Raw genomic sequence first — 27,808 nt, 5'->3', positions numbered from 1 at the left:
AGGAGATCTGGATGTCATTTGTATCATTCTCATATACATCTGGGTAAGTCTCAGCTTCCTTGCTCTCCCCTGGTTCAGGGAAAAAAACAAACACTAATTTACCTGCCGCTTAAAATACTGAGAAAGTTTGTTTTAAACTATATAGAGTGATGATCACATGGCAACTCCTACTTAACTGTCAACTTTATAGAACTATGAAGTAAGGCCAGGTTGTAAGGTGTACGGGTTGAGACAGAGTAGATGTGTGACTATTACAGCTTTAAAATGGGAACTCTGTAATGCATTTTTACATCAAGAGTCATACTTTCACTAAGGGGTGGGGGGGGCATTTTCCAGAAAAAGAGCTGAGCCAGACAGAAACAAGAGTCAAACGGAACACTGAACAGAGCACTGCTTGCAGAGCTGTCTTCAGGTTGCAACTGCCAGAAAATACTCATGCTATGGCTCTTACAGGAGGGCCAGCTGAATGCCACACTAGTTAGTTATTTCTTCAGTACAAGTTCTCTAGCAAGCTTCAGCCCCCCACATTTTTACAGCTACATACATCCTACAGTATTTTAGCAAGACACTAAGATTGTGTGGTAGCACAATCAATGAGGAATAAGCATGTCCACCCTAATTAGCTGAAGTTCAATGCAGTATTTTCAAATACTCTCATGGATCTCATTCAATAAAGGTGTTTAAAAAAAACACCTGCCACATATATGCATATATACCTGCTGAATGAGTTCTAAAGATTAAAATTTAAAGAGAGGTTGTGGTAAATCTAAGGGAAGTATCACAACCTTTAAGTTAAAAAAAAAAAAAAAAAGCATGTTGATTTCTTACCATCGTGAAACTTACCTGTGGACTTAATACCACATGAAACTGTTTCATTGTATGGGGGGAGCTGCACAAGAACAAAAAAGAAACTTATTTAAAGACAAAGCAACTCTATTAACATTTGACAGCAGTTTCATTTGAAACATCTGAATCCTTTAAAAATAACATCATTATTACGGTTTGATTTGCTGAGAGTATGTCTTGAACTCATGCTTCTATATTTATCAAATCCCACATTGTGGCTTCAAGTGTCCTTGCAGATTACCACAATTACTGAAAGATAAAGATTATCTTGGTTATACACCATCAGCTCATCAACTTCTCAAGCAATTCATCTCATAGCATCAGGATCTTCCTTCATCAACAGTAACTCACCATGATTTTAGAATGAGGAATGTATCCTCTTTCTAGACAAAAACTGAAGACAGACCAAACTACCTGTGAAAGGATGAAACAAAGTTTTGCACAGACAACAGTCGCACCTAAACCTTTTGACTCTCCACCTGGTTCAGCTATAGTGTTGCCCTTGAAGTGTTTCAGCTAAGGTGTATTCTTAATCACATTTAACAAAACCAAAAATTTTTTATCATCAGCCTAAGCATAATGTAACCACAGCACATAGTTTCTGTCTGGACTGTAAATACGTCTAGCATAAAACACTGGCATCATTTTATGGACTCAGGGGTTGACAGAACCCCTGCTATCGTGTGTATTGACCACAGGTGGGGAATTTCTAATCCCCCTTTGCCTGCCCCCATACTCCCCCAGCAGCTGAAAGCCTTCTCCTGTGCCCGTATAGTCATCTATATATAGTCCAGTTTTATAATGCTATTCTAAATATTAATTATAATGGTGTAACAAATATCAAAGACTTCTCCACTGAAGCCTTCACTTCTCTAAAGCTACAGATACTTACATATTGCCTTCTTAAAGCACCATAGACAACAGTGCATCAGAAGTGGCAAGAAAAATATTCCTAGAATTCCATTATAAAAAAAGTGCATAAAAAGAACACATACTGTAAAATCCATTTATAAACCATAATACATCTTAATACATCAGCTTGCCAGGTGAAAAATGAGAATCAATGGGCCAGAAAGAGGCTCCAAGCTGTTAAGAACCTATTATCCATATTAATATTGAACACAGATTCAATATAATTTTATAATTAGAGCTAAAAAAGTTACTTTAAAAGTCTACAGTCAACAGTTTATAAACCTCGTAATTCCTGTTTTTCTCCAACTCAAAGGGCTTAAGAAAATACAAAGTAAAAAATAAAATTTTTTTTTAAAAAAAAAAAGTCCACCTATTGGTCCCCTACATACATGGTTAATCAACAGCACCTTTGTGACGCAGAGATTTCCGAGTTGACCTGTTTCATACAACTGGGTCATCGGGATCATCTCAGTCAAGAGTTATCTGACAGAACACGTATTAAAAATGCCATGTAAAAAGAGACATTCTAGACAACTTTTAGCTTTAACTAATCCCTTGCCTCCGTCCACCTTTCAGTCTATAGGTAAGGGACTTCAGAAGCACACCAGCATCAACGGATGCAGGGACTCCCAGAACTGGCACTGCCCCCAACAGAATGCGTGTCAAACACCACTGCAGTATTATCATCTCAGTCTTGTCCTTCTTGAATTTCATCCTATTTTTTTTCTGACCACTTTTTTCTGGAATATCTGCACAGAGTAAAACTAATAAAGAGTAATTTTTATTTCATCATCCAGATAATTAAAACATTGAACCAAACCAGATCAAGGACAAACTTAAGGAACATTGTTCAACACAGTTTTTTTTTTTATTTTGATAGCTAACCAGTAAGTGGTACACTTGAGACAGTTATAAAATGAAGTAAGCCTGGTTCAAACTCTGCAGGTTCATGTTTCCTCAACATATGTCATGAGAATAGCTTTATGGAAGTCAAGATATGACATGTTCACCTTCCACAAAGTAAGCGTTAGAACAGCTGAGGTAGGACACTTCAGGTGACACTACCTAGGATGCAAACGTCATACTGCTGCTCCTGTATTTAATGGTGGGAAAACAGCAATGTAATGAGAAGAAACATGTATTACCTGAAGATCTATTCTGCGTTACTTCCCCCCTACCAGAGAAGATACAAAGCTATCCCTGAAGGCAAGTAGAAGCTATCTTTTTCTTTCTAAACTTCCCTTACCCCCCCACCCCATCCCATCCCCTTCATGTGCTTTTGTTTTTTAGCGGATTACTATACTAATTATACTTGGAAAATTAAGTTACAGGAAACTAAGTCCTATTAACAATGGTCGTCAGATTTGTAAAATGTGACAAAAGGATTTCCCCATCTACAGCTGAAGTGTTCATTTCCTTTATGTTGAGGGGGGAGGACGGAAGCATGGTTGAAATGTTTGAATAGAAATGTCTGGAGGAAAAACATGGAAATTCACCTAGAGGAAAATGATTTTTCAAGTCTGGAGATTAGGACAATAGCATAATACTCTTCCCTACAAAGGAAAATGGTTTCTTCACTCTCTACCAAGAACTACAGCACGTAAGAGTCTACAATACTATCTGTAGTATTTTATGAACTCAAACACACAGAGAGAACTGTTTCCACTCTGTGATTCTCACTGACACTGTATTTAGTTCATTATTGATCCATTTCTCAGACCTCACGCACAGCCTTCCACATAAGCATTGCTTTGATGGTTAGCAGTGCTCCTCCTGTCAAAAAATACTGAGTCTTGTGCTTCAAAAGGCTCACAAGACTTAGCCTACCTTACTTACAACTAAGAACAACTGCTGAAAAAGTTTTCTCTATATCCACCTCCAAAAAATAAAAAAAAATAAATAAAATCAAAGCTAAGGTAATAGGGCTGGATAACTCACTTTTAACATCCTATTGCTACAATGTCAGCTATTCCAGCTCTGAAAGACGACAAGCAGAAGATGGAATAATTAATTTCTTATTTCTAAAAATTGACTTAACATCCACATACGTGGAAAGACGACTCTTGTTCAGTATCTTCAGTTTGTAAATTAGCAAGCTAAGAGAATGATTAAAAAAATCATTGTATTGTTATATTTCAAATATACACAAAGAGAGGTAACTTTAAAATGTTATTTCTAAAAGAAGTTTAAAGTAGATCTTACCTCAACAGAGCATCGTGGAGTCACAAAGAACTGATTAAACTCATCAGGGCTGAACTCCCCAAAAATATACTAAAAATAAAAGAGAAGGATCTTTGTTAAAGAAGGATTTGTATGCAAGACAATTAATAAATTCACGGTAAAGTTTATTAAGATACTAGCATTCAAAAACACCTGTGTGTTGGGAGCCAGAAACTCACCTGTTTGCATCCCAACTCTCATCTCAATTCTTTCCCATGTCTTTAGCAAAGTCCTTTAGGCTCTAAAACTCTATGCAATGCATTTTCCTTCAAATTCCCACTAGAGGTAATCACAGCACAAACTGCAGCTCATCCCGTGCCCAGTTTTAAACCAACACATAGGGGTGAGAAGGTGCATCAGTTCATGTAAGCCAGACAAGCTGGTTTACCTTCTAAAACACATATACCTACCTTTCACAACAGAAAAAACACGAATTACTTTTCCAGATTTCTGCTAAACTAGTGAGTTATGCAAAATGGTACTAATCGTACCATTACCTGAGTGCACAACCACAGAACTGAAACTGCCTAGGTGTAGGAAAAATACACAGCATCTAAATATCATCAATTTTGGTACAGCTGCTCTTACAAATTTTGTTACCCCTCTGCCTGAAACTCTGCAGAACAAACCTAAGATGAAACGTCTGTTCCCAACATTATCTTCCTGCATCTATAGATATTTTGCATCTATATTTCTATGGAAAAAAATAAGTACCTAGCAAGACCACGAAAAAAACCACGCTAAAATGAGAGCTTATATTTAGTTTACAGAAAAATGAAGCCTTCCCAATAAAAAGGCCTGACATGTTGGCATTTCATAGCACCTGGAACTTTCTATAAACTTCCACCACCAGCTGTAATCAGCTGAATAGGATCTGAACATTCAGAACAGCAGATAGATACTGGGACAGAAAGAAGCTGAACAAGGAGTTGAATAAACTGACAAAATAGACAAGAGGACTGGAAAATACCACTAATAACACATTCTTAGCATGTGGAGGGATAGTCACAGTAACAGTTTCTGGTCACAAATACTATGGCTATGGATAACAGCAGGTCAGTTTGGCCCAGTACCTTACAGCTTACCGCTCTCATTCATCTGCAGCGTACTCTGAGGGTCATTTAAGACAATTCTTTGCTATCCTCCACCCTTCCGTCAGAAAATCAGGGCAGACACCAGCTTTTTCAGCAGTGTCAAGACTTGCTCATGGTAAATCCTTAGTTGTATCTTGCTACAGCCAAGCTAACTAAACTGGGAGTTGAACCACACAAAAAAGTTCTCAAAATCCGAAAAATCATCTCTAGTGAAGTGCAGGCTGTTGCCACAAACTGTACATACAGTAACTCAATCACAGTATTTTTTTTTTTTAGACTTTAGGTGGTTTATTCCAATAAAACTCGTGTACTTGCTGTTTGCATGACTCACAGATGTCTACATTCATAAATTTCAAAGCTTAAGTTTAAGCTAAATTCCACAGCAATTACAAGATGTAGTTTTCTTGCACAAAAAGTGATTTATACATACAGCACTTATGTGTGGAAAGAGTTTAACCATTTTAACGCCCTTCAGTGTTTTTAAACAAATACTAATACAATCTGGTTTAGTCACATGCAATTCTAACAGTCAAAATAAACTGGAACACCTGTGATACAATTGTCTGAAGCACAGTGAAACAGTTAACGCTTTAAATAACCTTCACATAACCAACTGCTAACTACCAACTGAGACAGTACACCACCTGTACAGAACAGGATCCCTAAATTGTACTTGAGTGAACGGCTTCACAGTTCTTGGCACAGGACTTAAACTTGGCTTATGCTCTCAGTATAACCAAGTCATTTTTATTCCGTAACATACCAGCTAGAATTTATCATGTTCCAAAAACATGCCTACGAAAAACGCTTGCTGAATCATAACTAAATTATGTTTTTAGGAGATATTTTTGATGCAGTCATGCAACAAAACAAAACAGTAATCTCAACTACACACTATTAAAAGTTATATAAATCCAATCCTAATTCCTCCATATAACACTACAGTCTTTTCATCTACCAGTGTTTTTATTTAACTGAGGTATCACAGGCCTGGTACTTCTTTCTCAGCAAAAGTAAGTAAGTGCTACTTTTTCATTAGGGAACACAAGACAAAAGTTAAACAAAGTGATCATTAATTCTATCTTAATGGAACTATTTTACTATATAGTGATGTATTCACATAGGGAAATGTTATGTCTATGCAACTGTTTCTCCGTAATTTAGGACATTAAAAATCTACCAGCACCTAACCCAAGAACTAATCCTAGTCAGACTAGAGGAAAAAAAAAAAAAAAAACCAAAAAACCACCCCATCCCATTTGGGCCTGAAGAAAGCAGAATTTTATTTGATTTTATGAGACTTTATTTAACAACGCTTTATACCTGCAAACACAAAGTAAACCAAGTTAAAAGCTCCCTGCATAATAAACTGAGAAAAACACAACTTAGCCGACCTTCCTGTCTTCTGCCTCTCAAGTCAGCCTCGTCTGTCAAGAAAAGATTTCTGCAAGCTGCACACACGGCACCCTCTCCAAGCACGACAGAATTTTCTACCCCTTTTAAGGCAACACGACGTGCTGATGTGAAAAAGAACCGAGATATCACATCACTTGGCGAGTATAATAATATCTACAAAAAAGGATGCGGGGGGGGGAAGCCATTGCATTTTAAGCAACTTGAAATACAGCGCTAGCTCCCTGCCTGCTGCCCATCCATCCTACATCCCAATGAATCAGTGTGCCTGGCACTATACGAGTTATCTCTGTGTAAGAACATACTTGTTTTAGCTGTGAAACAGCTTCAGAAAGACACCACTCTGGTACTAATTCTGAACCATTAATTCAAATTCAAGAGGTTTTTCTGCAACTGAAATGCCTAAGTAGTAAGCATTTTTAAGCAAGAGAGCACTAGGATTTTATAAAAGCAATACACCCTTGCAAGAAATAATCTCATAAGCAGTATGAGCTTTTGGGGACCTAGCCTGTACACTCTAAATTATTCCACATAATTTCAAAAGCCTCAGTTAGCTTTCCACCCCCTCCCCAAAACTGACAAATAACACCAAATACTTGGAACAGTCAAATGGAAGTTTAATTCAATTATTTACACAACTCCTACACAAGCTACTCACCATGAGCATAAGTTTACCCCACACTCTGCAAACATTTAAAGCACACAGCAGAGATACACTAGCATGCGTTAGAACTTTGCCAAAGCCATTTCAGACTATTTCAATTTTAATATTTTCAGGTGTGCATTTGCGTAAGAAACAGACATACCCATTAGGACCACATCAAACCGATTCCTCTAAATGCCGAACTCAAATCTGCCCTCCGCTGTATCAATCTCTAAACTTCTGTGTACTTCACAGCACACCAAAGTCCCAATCACAAAAACCAGAATTGGGACTCCACCACACACGCTCAAAGGAAAAAGTGGGTTTCAGAGACAGACTGCTTACGGTCAGCCCTAACGGAGGCAAGAGACTGTGATCTGCCCGGAGGTAAGCTGCTTGTCACACCGGCCGGTACCGACGTGTCAGCGCATCAAGAGCCTTTTACTTTACAGTAACTGCAAGTGTACGGTTACCTGAGCAAAGGACGAGCACCCCTGCCATGACAATGCATGAGGGCAGACAGCTGAATTGGCCCAGTTCGCAAAATCCGTGCCTACTACCATCAATATACATAAACTGAAGTATGTATGGCAACACACAAACCCAAAATATTAAAAAAATATTACCAGTGAAAAGTTGAAGCTTAATTACTTGGAGCTCTACGCAAATTTCATTTTAAGACAAAAAAAAAATCAAGCTTTCTTGAGGCAAAAATACTGTTTAGCACTCAATTACATATTTCAAAAATTAATTTTGATTTATATCCTCAGACAAAAAAGCATCTGCTTGAAAAGCATGCTAAATAGCAGTCAATGGTCTAAGTGGTAACTCACAAGGTAGAGCTGGAATGATGCTTAGAAAAGAGTCTCCAGTCTTACACCGACACTGGATTTGGAAGAAAAACTAAGAGAATACTGGGGGGAAGTTCTGAAAATTTCTGATTGTAATGTTACCCCAGGACTTACTTTTAAAGATACATAATCCCTAAGAGGCTTAATTCAGAGTCAAATCTGATCTCCCTCTCCTTCTCAAACCATCTCTGCAACCTACATAGAAGCTTTCTGTTCTGCTCCTGGGAAGCAATCCTCTCACTTTTTCAGGAGCACATTATTTCACGCCGCATTTCTCCCGCTACTCCCCAGATTATTTAACTGCAGAGCAATCATTAACCTTGCATTAAGTGTATTCAAGGATCCCTTAAGATACCTCAGTCTGGTGAGCTTGATTTCTGCCACAGATTAAGGGCAATGTCAAAACAGCATCATATAAATTTCAATGATCTTCCACTTGCAGCTGTGTAAGAAGAGCAGATGGAAAATACTAGTGTCCTTTCGGGGAGGCAGGGGCACAGGGGTGCGGAGAGGACAAGCCTGTGTGGAATTTGGGGGGTGGAAGCTACTTCTACTATCTTTCCACCGTCAGTGTTCCTGAACCTCTCCTTTGGAATGGAAAAACAAAACAGGAAACCTAAAACATACTGATGGATCTATTCCACTCTGCAATTCACGACTGTAACCCAATTTGATCATTTGCCAGAGATGTACAATACGTTATTAAACGTATTAAAATAAACATGATTTTAACTAATGTGAGTAAACATATACCACCATTAACAAAATGCCTTTCTTATACTGCACAATCAGAAATGGATGGGTTTTTTCCATCTACCATCTTTCATACTGAGGTTTAACAACCAATCACTTTAAAAAGTCAGTTATTCACAAGGGTTGCTTTCCCCCCTTTTTTAAATGCTAGTTTCAAGATACACAAGTTCTGAACTTCTGGGAGTTTTCAAATGTGAATGCCTCTTGCAGATGCTCACATGTAAGAGACCAAGGATGAAAACAGAAGTAAACAATGCTTGCATAAACCTTACAAATGAGACAGCATTACATGGGATGGTACATGGCATACACAAAACCTCTCAGATACTGACACTAACAAGTAGCACATAAATTAAAAAAAATCAATGCAAAGTTAAATATACTTTGTGCAATTCTAAAATGGTAACTCTCATCACATGAAGCTGCTGATGGCATGGGTGCTCCAGTTTTTAATTATATTTTTTACGGTACCAGTACTTCACGTTTAATTTATTTGCCTTATTTCCACCTATCAAAATTTTGCAATTAAAGTTCAGGGACTGAATTCAAAACATTCTCATACAGCTTTGGAGAGTAACAAAAAAAAAAAAAAAAAAAACCCAAACCAAAAAAAGAGAAAAAAGTACAACTAAATTCCTGAAAATGTTTGAAAGAACCAGATACAACTGTAGTTCTGAATTCCTTCCTGCGTTACTGAAGAGAGGACATCAGAAGACCTGTATCATTGCCGCCTTCTTCAAAAACTTAAAATTCTAAGACTAGAGTATTATACAAATACTCTGCACATGAGAATTTTTTTCAAGTATATTACATCTGCAATATATTTTTTCTATAATACAAGGTAAAAATTTTGAATGAATGACACTATTGAAGCTGGTCCAGTGGAAAGAACTTTCAGCCTGCGTTTCCAAAACTTGCTAGTGAGCTGCTGTCACCAATTTTAGTGTTCAGCCTGACAGGCTGTAAGGGATCAAATTTCCCTGTGTCGAGTACCTGCCTCCCCACATTAGTTCTCTTTAAAAAAAAAAAAAAAATCATGTTAAATACATCTTAGAGCAACATCCTAAACCCTCCTGATTATCAGTCACTGGTGTTTCCAGTCACAACAAAACTGGAATCCGTTTCTAAGTTAATCTCTATAATATGATTACAATAGTGTAACATACGCCTGCACTCCAGCAGATTTTAACGAAACATTTAATCAATGACATCACCTTTATATCTTCGAGACACTAACTGCATCTAGATTATAACACAAATTACATAAAACCAATTAACCAAATAAATCTACACAAGAAAATTCGTTTTCTGCCACATGGTAATGAAAGTAAGAGTACTTTTATATTTGTACAATAACTCTGATTACCATAACTGACCAAGTGGCATCTTAACTACGCAGACAAAAGCAGCAGCAACAGAACTAATTCCAGCAAGGGGGGGAAAAAAGGTTCTCCGAAGACCCCAAAGGATTAAAATGCCTGACCTGCAAGCTCTCCCCATGCAGACTGTTTTTTGCTGTGCTCTCCTTAACCACTTAAAAAAAATGAATGCTAATGTTACCCCACTGCCTGTAATGAAATCTCCACTGGTATTCCAGTCTAGCAACAAGAACACTCTCCTGGAGGAATACAAGAAGGAGGAGGAGTACATGTTACACAGCTGCTTGTCCTAGAAAAATGGGTAGAAATAGCACTGCTGATGCATCGTCATCTTGGCATCACCTGTGCTACAAGAAAGCTACGAAAATGAAGCGTCAACTTCTGCTTGCTTTCAAGAAGCATTAACGTGGCTTTCATCTAATAAGCAACAGCCTCAGATCTTCCAGTCAATTTAATCTAAGCTGCAAATACTCCCACTTCAACTGCTTTTCCACAAACGAGTTAAAAATACAGCTTTTACTTAATGGTGGCAAGGAATAATTCAACTGTATCTAAGCAGAAGACCTAACAAGTCAAAACTAGTTCACATATAAATTGAAATGATGAAATAGTTTATGTATACCACAAGCTATACAACCTTGCTCGCTGAGCTACTCCCCCAAAGTGCCCCTATTCTTAAAGCTATCAGGATAGGCTGGAGTAGAGGAAGAAAATGAACCATTCAGACAGAATGTTTCCTAGCAAGTAAAAAAGGGCACATGCACATGATTGCACTTAGGTTTTATTAGCAAAGAAAACACTCTTATTACATTAGTCATCCCAGCAGCAAATAAGGTATTTCTCCCTCACCCTTTACTTCTCTCTCACTTTGTCAAGGTTTGTCAACTTTTTTTTCCAGAAAGAGTAGGGAAAGACAATCTTCCCTCAGGTTCTCCTTCCTTTTGAGACTGAAATCCATCAAGTCTTAGTAAACAGAGGTTTTCTGAACTTCCAAATCCCAAGAAATTTATTGCTAAAATGCTTATAAAAAAACAGACAAAATTGTGAGACTGAAAACCAGGGTGGGTTGGGGTTTTTTTAGTTTCTGAATTTGCAAGCACCAACCCATAACCAGGAGTTGTGAAGACCACTGGCCATATATTTACAGCTGTATCACAGCCTAAATAGTAGTATTTTAGGCAAACCAGTTTCTGAAAAAATCCTATGTTAATATATCCTCTTTATGGAAAAATAAAGCCCATTTCTATAAATAAAAATGTATGGAAATGAAGTGGTACTTTAAGGCGGAGCGGTTGCATATTAAAGCTTTTACCAGGTGAAAATGCAACGAATCATGAGCAAACTCTTACTACAGCTTACAGTCCTTTATCACTAGCCTGCAGCTTAAAACTAGAACATTAACAAATCTACATAGTGCCTTGAGAAAGATCAGAGCTAGGTAAATGTAGGTCAGCTAAGCCCATGAGTCAGTGCAATTCTGCCTGCCTACCACTTAAGCAATCAAAGGCTCAAAAATATAGTGCATGACTGTACCTTCCCCCCCGCCCAAATTCAGGGTTTCTTGGATGTTATTACAGAATTCTTACAGCTGAAGGAAGTTAGGCATTTTCCACACATTTTACATGAATTAATCTGAGAGGAATTTATTCCATTATGAAAAAAAAAAAAAGAATGCTCATTCTCAAAAGCTCATTTTCTGATCAGAGGAAAAACCAGATCACTGGCTAGTATGAAAGCACAAGCTGGTGACATTTCAGCTGCAGCCACAGCATTACTGGAAGGACACGTTTAATGAACAAATGGCCCCTATAGCCTGACACTACCATGGGGGCACAACATGGATCAGAACAGTTTATCCTGAAGGTTCAAATATATATCCTGTAATTCAAATATTCACAAAAGCAGAGCAGGTTGTGCTCTTTCGTATCATTCATCAATTACCTATTTCAAGTAAAAGCAACACACCAAACAATAACCATACAAAAAACTGCCAAAACATGAGCCAATTTCTTACATCCAAACCAATTCTGTTTACGTACTCTCCATTCTATTACCAAAACTGAGGTGCTTGTTGGCATTCTTCCATTTCAAACAAACAGCAGCTGCCACAAAGTGCAACCAGCCCAAGGAAGTGCCCATGGCAGGTAGTAGCGGGGGAAAAAGGGAGCGGAAGAGTAAGAAACAACCCATCATCTTACACAGATACCACTGCATTTATGAGTGCAGCGTACCCTCCCCAACTAGGAAAGACTCTCTTATCTTCTGGTCTCCAAAGCAGGACTGCCCCAGCAAAAAAACCTCTGCTGTTTCACATTTAAAGCTTTCCCCAATTCAGTTTTCTTCTGTTCCCCAAAACAAACAAACAAAAAAGCAAGCCCCAAAACAGCCACAATTTTGTTTTGTAAATGATAGTAGTATGAAGAGGGCAATGCAGCTGTATCACATGTGATCATAAAGCAACCGTCCAGTGATAGGAGGATTGTATCTACATTTTATATACCTTTTAATTTTCATCCTATGAAAGAGCATCGGGCATTCTTGCTAAGAAAGTATCTTCTTGTGCCTGCCACTGGAACCAAGTTAAGAACACACGTTCACGTGTTATACAAACAAGAGCTGCAGTGAAGAGCAGTCATTTTGGGACTACAGCAGGAATACCTGGGAAGCGCGCTCCAGACAGCAAGCAAGAGGGAAGATAACAACTGAATTGTCAGAGCTGATCACATCAAATCGTAGCTCTTTGGAGAGCAGAAGATGGAATTTCTGACACCTTTACACCAGCAGTTCCACCACTACAAGCCCACAGAACATCTGCCAGTGATGCAGAGGAGTAACATTTTCCAGTCTATTTTCTTGCGATGTTAAATCAAAGCCAAACAAAAAGACTTTCCTATTAAATTCTCCAAGCTAGCAGTCCTTGCAAATATCAAAAGAAAAATAAATACTTCCAAAATGGGTAGATAGGTCCTTCCTCTGTTTTGAATTCAAGTACAGTGGTCGGTAAAACACCTATTGCTAAGCCTCTATCTTCACACCCCCAAAGAGTTTGAAAACGCCAGCTTCGTCTGGCTGCTCATAATTGAGCAAACACGTTTACTTCAAGCTCTGCTTGCACTGAACGAGTTACTGAGTCTAATTGTAAACTTTTCCTGTGACGAACAAAAATAATTAAGACCTGAATTATTCTGATTTACTATGGCATGATAAGCACTGAGGAAAGAAGTTGGAACATGAAGTTACTCCAGAACACAGCCAGTTTAACTACTATTTTATTACAGGCGGGGCAGGCAAAACAATCTCTTACTAATTTTATCTAATACTACCCAGCAGAAAAACCTTGGTGTTAGCCATTTTTTTTTTCCTCTGCCAGACTAAAATCATTAGGGCTGCAAGCTTTTGTGCTACATACCTACAGCAGAACAAACTTCTAAGAACATGGTAGTAAAATCAGTTTTGCATCTGGAGAACATTGCTTTGGCCACATTAAATAGCAAATTGTCTTTGAACACCTCACAGCAGTCCACCCAAACTCCAGACATGCTGTATAAATCAGCATTTTTCCGAGATTTGCAAAATCTTTATTTAGCAGGTATTTTAGCAACGAAGATTTTGAGGGATTGTTTTCAATGAGCTTCTCTCAATTCCTCCAGGTGGAAGAAGAGCACACGCACTATCTTTTCTACCAGCCGCATAGTTCATAGTATCAAGGAGCCAGTACATTCCTAGCCCAGTGAAGCAGGATGCTCTGGGCTACCAGAACAAAGACAGAGAGGCTTTCCCTGTAATGGCTTCCAGCTTGCAAGCTTCAGAGGTGCTTGGCAGTGCCCTGGAAGAGAAAACCCTTCCTTCTTCTGTGCTTACTATACCTGAATTTACCTCATAGGCAACTTTTATCCACCAAATCCATGATTTAAAAAAGTAAAACTAATACATCTAGACTTCGTGAGGTTATTAAAAAGGAAAAAAAAAAAAGAAAAAAGAGAGGTAGAGCTCTGGGAAGAAGTGCAACAAGACCCTGAGTTTTAAGAAATTAAACGTTTGACTAAAAGCACATTTTTAAGTGGTTCAAGAAGGAGATTACAATTGCCTTGATGACGCCAAAACCGAGGAACAAGAGTTAGATGAAGAGATGACACAGGGTCTGAAGTAATCAGCAGAAACAGCACAGAAAAAAAAGAAATGGAAAGAACAGGTCTGTGCCTGCCAGACCACTCTCCTCTCCAAAAGCTGAATTACCACCCAAAATTCTGCAATCGCATAACCCTTCTACTGTTAGTAGTTTTCCTAGTTTTTACTTTCATTATAAATGATCCAGCCACCAAGCCAGGAGGCATGGGTTGCTACTCTACCCTTAATTGGTTTAGTGGTGGACTTGGCAGTGTCAGGTTAATGGTTGGACTGGATGATCTTAAAGGTCTTTTCCAACCTAAACGATTCTATGGTTCTGTGATTAGTCAGAAGGCTCTTTAATTCAGTTACAGCAGTATGTATCTCAGCTCCTTTAATGGCACCTATTATTTAAGATAAGGAAACTACACTAAAAATTACGCTTCTAAAATCAAGTAATCAAAAGCAAAGCTGCACAAGAATTAAGACTGCTTGTATCTTCATTTGATTCCCGCTAGTTTGTGTACATTCAATATTTTCTTTGCTTATTTCCACTACTCACATCTTCACAGAGGCCTAGTACCTCACAGGATCAATACAGACCCATCCCAGGGGACAATTCCACCTCGGGCAGCAGGGAGACCGCTGTTCCAGTTTGTCAAGCAAACTGAAAAATGCACTGGAAGATAAAGAAAAGTAGGAAAAGAATGGACAGCCTCTGAATAACTGTAGCTAGATGTTGTGGAAAACTAAAATCTATTCCTAACAGCACCACGGCTAGACAAGTCACCCACATGATGCTTTTCACAAGCAATTACTCAGGGCAGGATTTAAGATGGCTCAGATTAGATGAGGTAAAAATTAGCTATCTGGACTCCATCCTGACAAGGAATACAGATCAGCACCTTCAGAAGTCAGCTGAGCCCACATACCCAGGACTGACATGCCTCTTCTGAAGGCCTAACTTCACATCTCAACCCTAAATTTCAGAAGCACTGAATGCTTAGAACTACAGCTGAGTGAGATTTAACCTAGAAAGTTTAGTATTAATCTAAATGTGGTACAAAGTCCTATCAAAACCACACTGGGCACCAAGAATTAAAAAAGACAATGCAAAAGCTAACGATACCCAGAGCTTGTACAGGGGTAACCACCCGGGCAAGGCACCACACTTTTAACAGTGACAGTAAGATAAAACGCTGGCTGGTCATTGAAAACAAGCACCGTGGGCTCCATTCACCAAGGCCACACAGTTTTTACTCGCCTTTTCCTCTTGCTGGATTCACAAGCTCACCTCTTCTCCTGTGCCAGTTCTGGCACACTGAACTGGTTGGCAAGATGATTATACTCAAACGGCAAAAAAATGATCCAGATCATTTCCCCCCTCCCCCCGCCCTTCACTGAGGGAAGGAGGGTTAAGAGAAGGTGAGGAACCTGCGTAACGAAAGATGCAAGTGGCCCGGAGCAAGAAAGAATGAGACTTTCCCCTTTGCAAGTTGTGACCTGCCAAAAATAGGTTATAATCTCAGAGAGAAACAGCCAAAAATAAAACTAGAGAACTTGCAAAAAATACAATGATTGGTAAATGACTCAAGGGGATCACAGAAACGAAACACTACTCCTACCACATAATAAAGGCTCCTATATTTTAAGCCCTGTACCTGCTGAAGTTTGAAAGTAATTCTACAGAGGTTCTTGCTCTATTTTCTCTCTGCAGGAACTCAAGCCCCTTCACTACTTCACCACGTGGCGCATGTGCATGCTGTACGTCCCCTGGCAGACAGAAACGGAGGACACCATCCACTGTTTTGATCCTCAGTATATACGCAGCCGTCCATCTCCTCTACCAGCCTGACGTGCGGTACGTGGCAGGTGGAAGCCCCAGAGGATCTGGCGCTGGCCATGACAGCAACTTTGTGTTTTGAAGCTGTATGCAAGTTAAAATGAAAATTGGGACACCGCGCATATGTCACCTCCTCCTGAGATAGTTTCAGAGCTTAAGTATCTGCAACACTGTTTTATGTAGACACAAGATAGCTGTTAAAATGAATGCACAGATTAATACACTGCTGCAACTAAACCACAGATAGTAAGCGTATTAAACACCCGTATTTTTAAATGGCAGCATTAAAAACGGGGTATGATTATGGTAGTAGGTTTACAGTACAATAACAACGCTGTCAATTTTAAGATTTTTTTTTTCTTTTTTAGGTAGCTCATTTCAAAAGAATAACACTGATAGTGGTGCTACTTCACGTCTTTCCTTATACAAGATCTTCTGGTAGCATTCAGATTTCTTTTGCATGTATGAATGAACAGAATGCAAAACAGAGCACTCAAGATATTTCCCAACACATTTAGAATATTGAAGATACTGAAATTCTCTTGCTTTCTGAGGGGGGAAAAAGGGACTAAACCAGAGTACACTCTGACATACTACTACTGGCAAAGCCCACAACGCTCCGAGGTCGGCGTACACAACCAACAGCTCACGTACACCCCTCCACCCAAGGAGCTGGAGTCACCACTTCCTTGGCCTGCACACGCAGCCACTTACAAACGGGAATATCGGTACACGGCAAAACACAAGACAGATACAGACAAACACAACACAGCACTGGCTCTTCAGGTTACTCGCTGCAAGGACAGAGGCAGAAGCAGCTGCCATTGCAGTGTCCCTGCTCACACCCCTCACCTCCACGAGCACGTCTGCAATGCCAGCACCTTCTATTCTCGCCCTCATCCACCTTCGGTACAAAGGAGCAAGAGTGTTTTAGCGGACCCCACGTAAATACTAGCAAGTTGCCATCTAATCTGCAATGTGGACAAGGTTGAGCAAACAACACTGAAACCACACTCTCGTATTTCTGCCTGCATATTGTGAATTTATAATACTTTCCACTTTCAAACACCAATTTAGGCAGCTTCTGAAAGAACATGCTTCTCATGCGGCTGTACATTGCCTCCTTTGGTCCCAAATCCAATTTAAAAAATCTTGCAAGTCATAAAAACACTTGGTAAACACGATCAGTCACTCATACTACTGTTCAAAATGGCTGTTTTGCAAATAAGGCAGAAAATACAAAGTGAACTAAGTTTTAAATTAGTGATGTCTGCCATTACCAAATAGTGCAACCTCTGGCTACTCAGTAAACACACTGGATGTGTTGGACAATCACATTTGGAGCTGACCTTCAAAGATAATATAATAAGCAGTTCACTAATTACAAGCACTTTTTTTTTTTTGAAGCTGTCATAAAAAAAAAATTTGAAGCACAAACACGTACACAAAATTTGGTACACAAACCAACTGGCTATAAAATACCTTAGCTGTTAGCTAAGCCCTAAGATCTTTGGCTAGATAAAACTGTGAAGAATTCAGACTAACTATAAAGTCGTACTACCATGAAAATATTGTACATGCACATGATAAGTAGCTCAGCACACAATCAAGCACTGCTTCTAGGAATGAGGGATCCCTCTAGCCCACTACAACTTCTGATCGTGGTACCCACCATTACTAGCAGCAGCATGAAGCAAAGGAAAAAAATGCGCACAGCTGCCCTAACCCATCGTTCCAGGGGGCAACACTGATGAGAACTCAGGGGAATCTCTATTTTAAGGATGCAGTTACACCAAAGCAGAAAACCATAGTGGCCTTCATCTGACAATCATTAGTACTAAGTGTAATACATGTCCATTGCTTATCCTCCCCAATTAAGGAAACTGAGTCTTTGGCAACATCTGAAACACCGCATGCCAGCATCTGGTACTTACAGTCGTTTTGACTCACAGCAACAAGAGTGACCAGCACAATCCAGTGTTGTGTTTGAACAAAGGTAAAGTTCAAAAGACTGAGAACACAAACCTGTTGACACGAGCAAACTCAACAGCTTTATTTCTTCTGCTCTGAAAGCTGACTACTCCTCTTTCACACTTTTATGATTCTGCTGCACTTACATTTTCTGTCGCTTGCAATGCCAGGATGGTAACTTTATGTGTCTCATTCTTGCCTGCTATGAAAGCATACTAATGGCATAAACCCTTTTTTTGTTGGCTTAAGTTTTGTTTGGGAGCTTTCCCAATCTGTGATTCGTGGAAGCTTAAATTTCTTGTTCAGGGGCAATAGCCTGTCACAGCCTTTAGCTGAGAAGAAGAAAATGAGTATTGGGAATTGCCTAAATAAGTTGTCTTTGACTTTCTTCCAACTTTGTATCAATTAACTACAGTGCTCCACAGAAATTTTCAAACAGTGGCAGCTTTGGGTTTGTATCCCAAAGGCAGCAGAGGAACAGAAAGTGAGGTTTTCCATGCTCAAAGGACATTACAGCACCATTTCTTACTTTCTTTGGTAACAGCTAGCTATTATTAGAGACCCTATGACTTAATGGATAGATTGAAGTAGAGAACTCGATTCTTCTTGCAATTCAGCTGTAACTTGTGCTGACTGACTCTCTTTCTCTCTGCTTTATTTCCTTCTCCTTTTATCATACCTACTCATATTTAAAATGACAAGACCATCCCATATTATGCACCGGTATAGCATCATTTTTAACCAAATACCTCCTAAGTAGCGTGGTCCAAAAACATTATTTGAATAAGATTCATCTAATTGCCTGTTGCTACCATTAAAGTAAGCAACTGAACTTCTCCCATTTCCCTCTCCATTCATCCTAATGCTTGCAGCAAGAATCAAAGGGAATATCAGTATCTCGCCTCTCTCTCCCCTTTTTTCCTGTCAGAGACATTTCTTTGACTCCCACCTTGTAAAGAAGGTTAGCTTTGAATTCAGTTTCCCTCTTTAAAACTTACCCTCAGCCGTCTCAAACGAGAGCCACGTGCAACAGGAACTCTGCTCCACCAGACAACCAGGAGCGAGAATACCTGTGGCTTGATACCACGTACGGCATTTGAAGTCTTGATACGTTCACACAATGAAAGTCAGCACATCTGAAGTCATTCCTGTCATCCTATACCTGGTAATCCCACCTGCGTTCTAGGAGTTTTCTATGCTAACAGCAGGTGATCTTCAACCAACTTAAAACACGTATGTTTATTTTTGCAGTGCAGGCTGAAGAGCAAATTATTTACATGTTTCAGCTGAGATAGGTATGTGCATATGGCAAAGCTGTTAAGTAATCATGAAAATAAGAACATTACCTTGACACTGTAAGAATCACTATTGGTAACATGTTGCTACACTACCTACAAAGGAATCCCACTCCAACAAGACAAAACATTTTCAGGACAAAAGCCTTCACTTCTTTGCATGAATGATATACAGCTTCTGTATTTTAAGTTACACTGGTAAATCCATTGCCAGCCTGAAACATTCATGGAGAAAAATGAGGCAGGAAACCTGTGAATCACTACAGCAGGCTCTAAATGTTCTATGAAAAAACATGCCCACTGCACTGAGGGAATACAGCACTGCAATTTCTGCTAGTATGTTCAGTTTGGTTCAAACAAAACAGAGAGAGAAAAGTATTTCATACACAGAATTCTTTGAAGAAAACTACTTTCTTGTATGTTTTTTTAAATGCATCTTTTCACACAACCTTTAGAGATATGTTCTTCTTTAGTTTCTTACAGATAGGGCATTTTTCTCTTCCACCTCAAAGCTGAAGCCCAATGGGGGGGGGTCTACTTTTTTAACAAAGTAAAAAAGTTACAGAACCCTTAAGTGATTTTCCAGTTTGTGTTAACATTACATTCAATGGAAGCTGATCCGTATCCCTTTCTTTCCTACTATAACTTCAATGCAAATAACATACAATGCTTCTTTTAAAACTTCCATACAAGATATGAATTCACACACAATACTATAAGCAGCAAAATTCCCAAAAGCACTCCTGCACATTTCTTTTCAGTCTGTACAGCACTAACATTCATGACTATCATAAGATCTCAAGAAGGCCTTTCTTAATTTTATGTTAAGCACATGCTTTTTCATAAGGCATACGATTTAAATAAGCCTTACACAAACACTTTGTTAGGGCTACTGTGATTTAAGCTACATCGTGCCTAACTACAGGTGAAGAAAAACAGTCCTTGTAGCACGCACCACAGATCAATAAATCTTATGCCATCAAACCAGGAGGAAAAGTTCTTACACGTATTCAAAATATCAAGAACATCTGCAATTAAATTAGGTATTAGAAAGTCAAATGCAAAATGATAAAGACTAATGTACTTCAAAAGTTTTACTCTATTAGAGTGTTAATGAATACATTAACATAAGCGCTAATCTAACAAAATCCTTTAAAGTATTTTAAAAATAATCAACACGGCACCATTAATGGGAATACTTAAAACACGTAGTCTTAAAGACATGTTACAATTTCATAAAGTAAAAATAGGATTTAGAATCCCAATTTTAATCAGATTACTCCATTACAGAGTGTTCGTGTGTGTATATATATATATACACACACACACTTTTTTCCCACGACGAAGCATAACTCTTTGTTCCATAATCCCCAGCTGTATGTTTAATGATCACACATAAAACACTTCCATCAAAAAGAAAAACCGCAGTTCTAGCATGTTTAATTCTTTGGAAATGAACATCTACATTGCTGAAATGGCATTAGAGTGACAAATGACTATAATCCAATGGCCCAAGGCCAGCAACTTCTATTACAACAGATTTGGCTGTTTTGTACGACACAGCATGTTGCATGTACACCACTAAACAGAAATGAGGCTGCTTAGTTTACCTACAAGCAAAACCCCACTTAACTTTACAAGTATTTTAACAGCTACATGAATGGAAAAAGCAGTGTGCCTCAGCAATTGCCTATGAAAACTGGATTTCTTAACAAGTGAACGGCTGGATCCATTCTAAAAAGTCTGTGAATCAGTGCTATAGTCTAGAATGCACAGAACAAATAGCAGTGATTCACAAAAACTGTGGGTTTTATTCCATTATTTGCATGCTGCCATATAGTTCCAAATTTAAGTTCTGTGTCAGTTTTCCCAGACTTCCTTTTTTAAAGTTAACCAACCCACATTCACCCACTGTACTCTGCATGGATTCACCATTCACGTTTTAGAAAGACAAATGGTACCTTCTGGCTACCTAACCTCACAGCTTCAAGCTGCAGCCTGAATTCCCAAGACCACAGAAGCCTAGAACTACTCACTTCATCGGCAAAAGCTCTAGCAAAAGGACCAACCAGCCCCTTCTGAGCAATGAAAAGTGGGATCCACAAAAAAAAAAAGGGGGGGGGGGGGGGGGAGATGAGAAAAATCCAGCTTCTTCACCCCTTTAAAACAGAGCAGCACCTGAGCAGGACAGGGCAGCGGCAGCAGCTACAGCAAGATGAAGGACTCAACCACCTCTCTCCAAATCCACCCACTGGGGGCCTCTGCCCAGAGCCACCTTGCATTTTGTGTCCGGGGTGCCCCCCGTAGTTTTCAGCTTATTTCAGGAACCTGGCAAACAGAATCCACATTGCCCTCTCTCCAAACACTTCCTTCTGCCTGTAAGGACACTAACATCAGATACATCTGCACGGACGCAAGCAAGCTAGCACAAGAAACTCATCCAGCTGCATAACAACCATTTTTTAAAGATTATTTTTGAGACAGATCGATTTCCTAATCAAGGTCACCCACAAACCTCAGGCAATACACTGCAAAGACAGCACAGAACAAATGCCTACAGACTGCTGCTTTTTTTTTTTTTCTTCTTCCAGAAACAGCACTGGCTTAAGGGAACATCAAACTACACCCTGCCAGGGAGCAACACTCTGAGCCAGCCATAAAAGAGGTAGTTTGCAGTGCAGTATTTCAGGGAGTCGGATTGCATGCCATGTTCCGAGTTCCAGTTATTCTGGTTGCCAGGCTAGACAGAGGCTTGGGTGAGGATGAGCAGCTTAGGAGCTTGTTCAGCTTTTTCTGAACTCAAACTCTTACTGCATGTTACTTCAGCTGGCTTTTGGGGCAATACAGTACATTTAAAATGGCAGTGAGTTAATTTGACACCACAGTAATGGTAAAAGAACAAAACAAGCATAAATGATTCATTCTGCTATGGTATCCTTTCTTCTGCTTAACTTGTTTTCACAAGATTTATAGACGATGCATTTGTATTAATTCTTTCTATAAAAAACAATAGGAAAAGTGGCTAAAACAACTGTTTATACAGTTCCTACAGAGTATTACTCTTTCCAAACAGGGAAATAGTTTTGTAAGTGTCTTTTTTTTTTTTAAAGAAGATTTTTAGATGACCTTGACAACAAATGGTTTCAACTATATCCAGTGCTAAATCAGCTCAACATCTGCAGTGTCATACAAAACCTGTAGTGATACAACAGGTTTACTTCCAGCTCACCTTAACAAAAAAAAAAAAAAATCCTACAGATTTTGAATGTACTCAGAACACACCCCGAAAACTGACAGCAACACTTAAATGTCTCATTAAATGATTATGAAATAATAACATGGAATACAGAGGTACAACCAACCAGCAATATCTAAACTGTGTTACCATATACTCACGTACTTGCTGACTAGCTGGCCATCCAAAATTAATGCCCCTTTGAAAATATACGATATGGTCACGTTTCAGGATTCATTTGTTAGAATGTGCAAACTGACTGATGAAATATTTCTGCCTGCTATTACATGAATCCATTAATTGGCCAGAAATCACTATGCATTTTAGCTATCAGAAGAGCATGATTTTCCTGAAGACTTCTTTCCCCCCCCCCCCGTGTGACAAAAAAAAGTCTCAATTACGGTACACTCAAATTACAGTCACATGGAAAAAAACTAAGCACTTTTGCCTAGGACTCTGCATTATGACACGAACATAATGACTAAATAATGTTATTTAGTCTTATGCTCAGAACAATTTTTATCAAAACTCTCTAAGTTTTCTACTGATCTGCAACACTAGCATCCTAAAATAAAAAGGAAACACCTACATTTAAAACTGCATCCCTGAACTTATTTTCAGGTTCTCCATCCAAAAAAGTCCAAAACTTTGTTACCTTACTTCCGCATTATAGCACTGCATTGCTCTAGAATACATATTCACATAAATCCCAGACAGCATTTAAATAAACTGTTTACATTAGGGGAAAAAAACCCACCAGAACACAAAAATAGCCTGTGTTTAATGACACAAACAAAGCATTAACTGAAAGATATCTTAGGGATTTGCTTCCAAATTACACATAAATTTAAGCAGCAATCCTCATGAGACCTAAATATCTACCTTTACCTATAGAGGGGGTTGACTTAAAATAGTCTATCTACAAGTTACTACTAAAGATTAATCTACAGTCTAGGTTTAATTACAGCTATACAGTGCTTCACGATGAACTAAATCATCAACTGAACTCCTTTTTTTTGTTGTTTCAAGGTACACCAACTTAATTACAAATACAAAAATGTCCTTAATTCTTCTAAAGCAAGAAAAAAGCTGCAATGTAAAACCCAGTCTTATCAAACCGACCTCAGGCACTGCCGTCTAGTACTGAGGGGAGGGAAAAGCAGCAAGTGAAACAGCTTCCGAGTTGGACACTGAATCCTTTTGATATACGTGCCATTCATTCATTCATTAGGGCACTGAAAAAACGTGCTAAACTAAGTGAGTTTCCTCCACTTGGAAAGAAAAGTTGAAGGATACAAAATTTTAAAACAATTTTAAATTTTAAACAAAGTCCAGAAACAGCAACTGCCCTCAGAACACCCACGTTAACAAAATCACGTCCCTCTTTCTCTCAAACATAAATAAATCAAGCTGGACAAGAAGTGTCATGATAGTTTTCACCAATTACAAACTTTTCTTTATGGAAAAAAATCACTGCCAGTGCCACTAGTGTACAACTTCATTACATGTACACCTTAACTGCCCTTCAGAAAAAAAAAAAAAACACCAGAATTTAGAATAAAGTGTCACCTTGTTTAAAACACATAAAATTTATGAAAGATATTTTCCACCACAAAAGACACGGTTTCTTAATAAAATTACCTTTTACATGATCAAAGTTTTCTAAACTTTATTATTTGCTAAAAACGAAGTTGTATAAAGTCTTGCAAATAAACACCTCAGCGCACCGCACACATCGCCTGACATTTTTGCTTTAAAGCTTTCTGGGAGAAAAACTTTACAGGAAAGAAACAGTGAAGTTAACTCATTCAATCATTTGCTCTAAGTACACACTAGAGTAAACCAGGAATCAAGATTTTAACTTCCAGTGAAAAACTACCACGACTGCAGGTTTTTTGGGGTTTTTTTTCTCCGTGCACAAATCTTCTGCCTGGTTTAGTTAGTGGGAGACAGGGAAACTGCACACGCATCCCCACGCATTGTAATCTTGCAACACTCAGGCCTTTGCACCCCAATGCACTGGGGTTTATTGAGTGTTTGGGCGGGGGGGGGGGGGGGGATTAGTTTACAAATCTCCTTATTCTCTTCTCATTATAGAATCACTTCTGTGTCCGTCCCCCCCCCCCCAAAAAAAGCCCAACCTATCGACTCTGTTCCAACCATCCTCTCTTCGCAATGGCTGAGATGGGGGCACAGCACCGACCTCACCCCGCAAAGGACTCCTGCAGGCCGCCTCCTCCTCCTCCCCTCCGCTCCTTCCCCCTCGCCAAGGCGCGGTGACACCGGCGCGGCGAGGGGGCGAGCCCCAGCACGCTGGGCCCCTCCGCGGGGCAGGGCCGCCGCCGGCAGCGCGGGAGCCCGCCGTCCCGACCGGCAGCGAGGCCCCTCCACCGCCCTGAGGAGATTCAATGAAGCTGCAGAATCACCCTGGGCCTAGTCCCGGCCACCACGCTCCCCCCCTCGGCGAGCCGCGCCGCAGGGCCCGGCCGCCCCTCGGAGCCCGTCAGGGGCCCCCGCAGCGCCCCGGGCCGGCGGCGCGGGGGCGACCAGTACCTGGGCGCTGTTCACAGCCATGGCGCCCCGCGTCCGTGGGGAGCTCGCCGTCTCCCGGGCGCCTCACGCTGCTGCCCCCGCCGCCGCCATCTTCTCTCTCGCACGCACCAGCCGGGCGGGCAGGCGGCGCGCACTGCGCCTGCGCGCAGCGCCGCCGGGCAGGGGCGGGGCGGCGCGGCCGCCCCTCTGCGCATGCGTGCGGGCCGGGCGGTGGCGGCGGGCGGCGGCGGCGCAGGCGCAGTGGCTGGCTGGCGGGCGGGCGGCGGGGCGGCCCTGAGGAAGGGGCCTGGCGGCGGGGAGCGGCGGGCGCTGCGGGGCGGGCGCGGGGAGCTGGGCAGCCCGAAGCGGGAAGGAGGGCGAGGCTGGCAAAAAGCTTCGCCTTCGGCCCTCGGGCGTCGTCTGGGGCGGGGGAGCTGCCGTGAGGCGGGCGGCCATGAGGCCGCCGTGAGGCGGGGGCCCAGGCCGAGGCGAGCCCGCCGCGTCCAGAGCCGGTGGCGGGAGCTCGGTCCCACGCTGCCGGAGCTGCAGCCCTTGGCCCAGCCGAGTAACCTGGGCAAGGTAGCGCAGCTGGCCCCCTGCTACCGGCGTCAGGTAGCGCCGTGCAGGAGAAGCGCAGCTGAGCAAATGGCAAGCGTGCAAAGCGGCCAGGCTGCCCCCGAGGAGGGAATCGTGGGTTCACCTCGAAAGTCTGTAAAAGGCCGCGTGCCAGGGGTTGCTTCGGCAGGTGAGAGGTAGGCTGCGTGCCCATGTGCTGGCAGAGCGAAGCTGTCCCGTCTCTGTCCCAGATAGCGAGAGTGGGAATGGGTTCAGCGGTTGTATCTGGAAAAAAAAAAAAATTAGGTGACTAAGCCAATCTCATGATTTTGAGAGGACTGAGTCATAACCGAATACTGAACCCCCCCAGGCAAGAATCCAGTACATTAATCGCTAATTTGCTCCATATTTTCTTCCTTGAACAAACTACTAAATCCTGCAAAAGTCTACTTCAGTTGGGAAGCAAGTGTTAGAGAAAGCTTAACATTACTGTGAAAGCTGAAGAGGAGAAAAGGAAATGAAGAACTTTGGCTGTTCGGAGAGGGGGATCACTGGAAGTAGATTTGTCCACCTCTCTATGATAAGGACGTTTCCCTCATTTTACAAAGTGCAACACTTAATGTGTGCTCATGACAGTAATGGGAAGGAATGACAGTAAATGATTTTTCTGTATCGGCTTCTGTCCTGTTAGTCGGCACACCCTGCTGCCGCTCCCTTTCTTCTGTTCCTGGCAAGTGTTGCTCTTCTGTCCTAAGGCAGAGAACTAGCAGTGAAAATGGCTCTTTAATATTAAAAGAGAGAAACAAAAAAGGGAGACAAATGTACAGGCTTTTTGCATACAGCATTTCAAACATCTGAAACCCCCTCTCCCCTCGGCAGTCCTAATTTACAAGGTAAATACAGGAATGAAAACCCTTACGTAGCTCATCTGGTTGAAGGCAAAATTCCCTTCTGCCCGCAGTGTTGCCTAAGTAAACTGAATGTTTTTGCTGGAAAGGCTGCCCCTTCAAATGGCTGAAAATACAAATGAGCACAGTGCCTCCTGCCTGAAAACCAGTTAATTCAAATCCCAGTGCTGCTCAAAGCCGTAGCTGATGGTGAAAACTGACGTGGGCAGAAAGGACGTCCCTGTCTCATAGTTTAGCGACATTTAAAACACCTTCAATTTTATCCGTGTCTTAATACAGTTTCATTGTAAAGTCTGTTAGTGTTTTACCACAATATTTTGTAATAATACAAGTTTTGTTGCAAAGCATGCTTTGAAGAAACTTACCTGCTGGAAAGTTTCCACCTCAGTTCTGGTTTATCATTCATTTTTGCCATTTTTAGTGGTCTCTTATTACTGCTTAGTGCATTGCACAGATCAGTTTTATTTTCTTCTATCCTTCATGCCAATGGCCATGAATTATAGCTCCCAAACAACATGTTGCTTTTCCAACTGTAAAAAGGTATTTTTCTTCCCGTGTATCCATGTTCTTCAGGTTCACGGAGCAATGTTCCCAACAACGTGGTACCGACTTAATTATTTTGTGAATTGATCGACAACAAATGAGGTCCACGGCTATGGAAATAAGAAAGGATTGTCTGGCATTAGCTAGTGAGCTGAACAAAGTACTCCAAGTCAGCTGCCTCCCAGTAACTACTGTAATTGCTCTTCTCCTGCTGTAGATGCAAAGTGCTGGGGAATGGCTCAGCATTCCCTACCATGCTCCTCATGATTTCACTAGACTGTAAGACCCGCGCTCATGATGGCAGCCAGGAGGTGAAGGATTTATATGCCTGACTTTTCTGAAGCAACCGGTGGGCCCCCCACATCCATTCTTTCAGGAGCAGAAGGAATATCTTCCCGTAGTGTCGCAAGCACCAGTTGATCATGGTGGGAGGTTTCCTGCTGCCTGTGCAAAGCTTCCTGCTAGTGCTAAGAGCTTTAGGAGCTCTGAAGACTTTTTCTTCAGAGGTGCAGAACTTTTATCCCAATGGTTTCTAGGTACAATAAGGGCTTTGCTGCTTCTCCAGTCATTCTGGGAGAGATTCAACTGGGAAGAAAAAAAAACAATCAGCACAATACTGTGTTTTGGGGGGGCCAAGGCGCAGAAATCTAAGGTGGCTGCTGTGTAGAGAAAAACCAGAAACATTATTTAAAGAACTGTGAGTCTAAG

At 40.7% G+C, this 27,808-nt stretch overlaps 1 protein-coding gene across 2 annotated transcripts in view; it reads right to left on the bottom strand.

The window, feature by feature from the left end:
* Positions 1-25,172, bottom strand: part of USP10 (ubiquitin specific peptidase 10) — a 57,074-nt gene extending 31,902 nt beyond the window's left edge. For both annotated transcript variants that reach the window (XM_075715473.1, XM_075715474.1), the window contains exons 1-3: positions 25,116-25,172; positions 3,961-4,029; positions 844-889 (exon numbers count right to left, since the gene is read on the bottom strand). In XM_075715473.1, coding sequence (XP_075571588.1) covers positions 844-889; positions 3,961-4,029; positions 25,116-25,136 — 136 coding nt within the window. In that variant the 5' untranslated portion in view covers positions 25,137-25,172. The remainder of the gene's footprint in view (positions 1-843; positions 890-3,960; positions 4,030-25,115) is intronic.
* Between the last annotated feature and the right edge of the window lie 2,636 nt (positions 25,173-27,808).

The sequence above is a fragment of the Pelecanus crispus genome, chromosome 8 (assembly GCF_030463565.1).
Source record: "Pelecanus crispus isolate bPelCri1 chromosome 8, bPelCri1.pri, whole genome shotgun sequence".
Taxonomy (NCBI): domain Eukaryota; kingdom Metazoa; phylum Chordata; class Aves; order Pelecaniformes; family Pelecanidae; genus Pelecanus; species Pelecanus crispus.
This window is presented reverse-complemented; position numbering and strand designations above follow the sequence as displayed.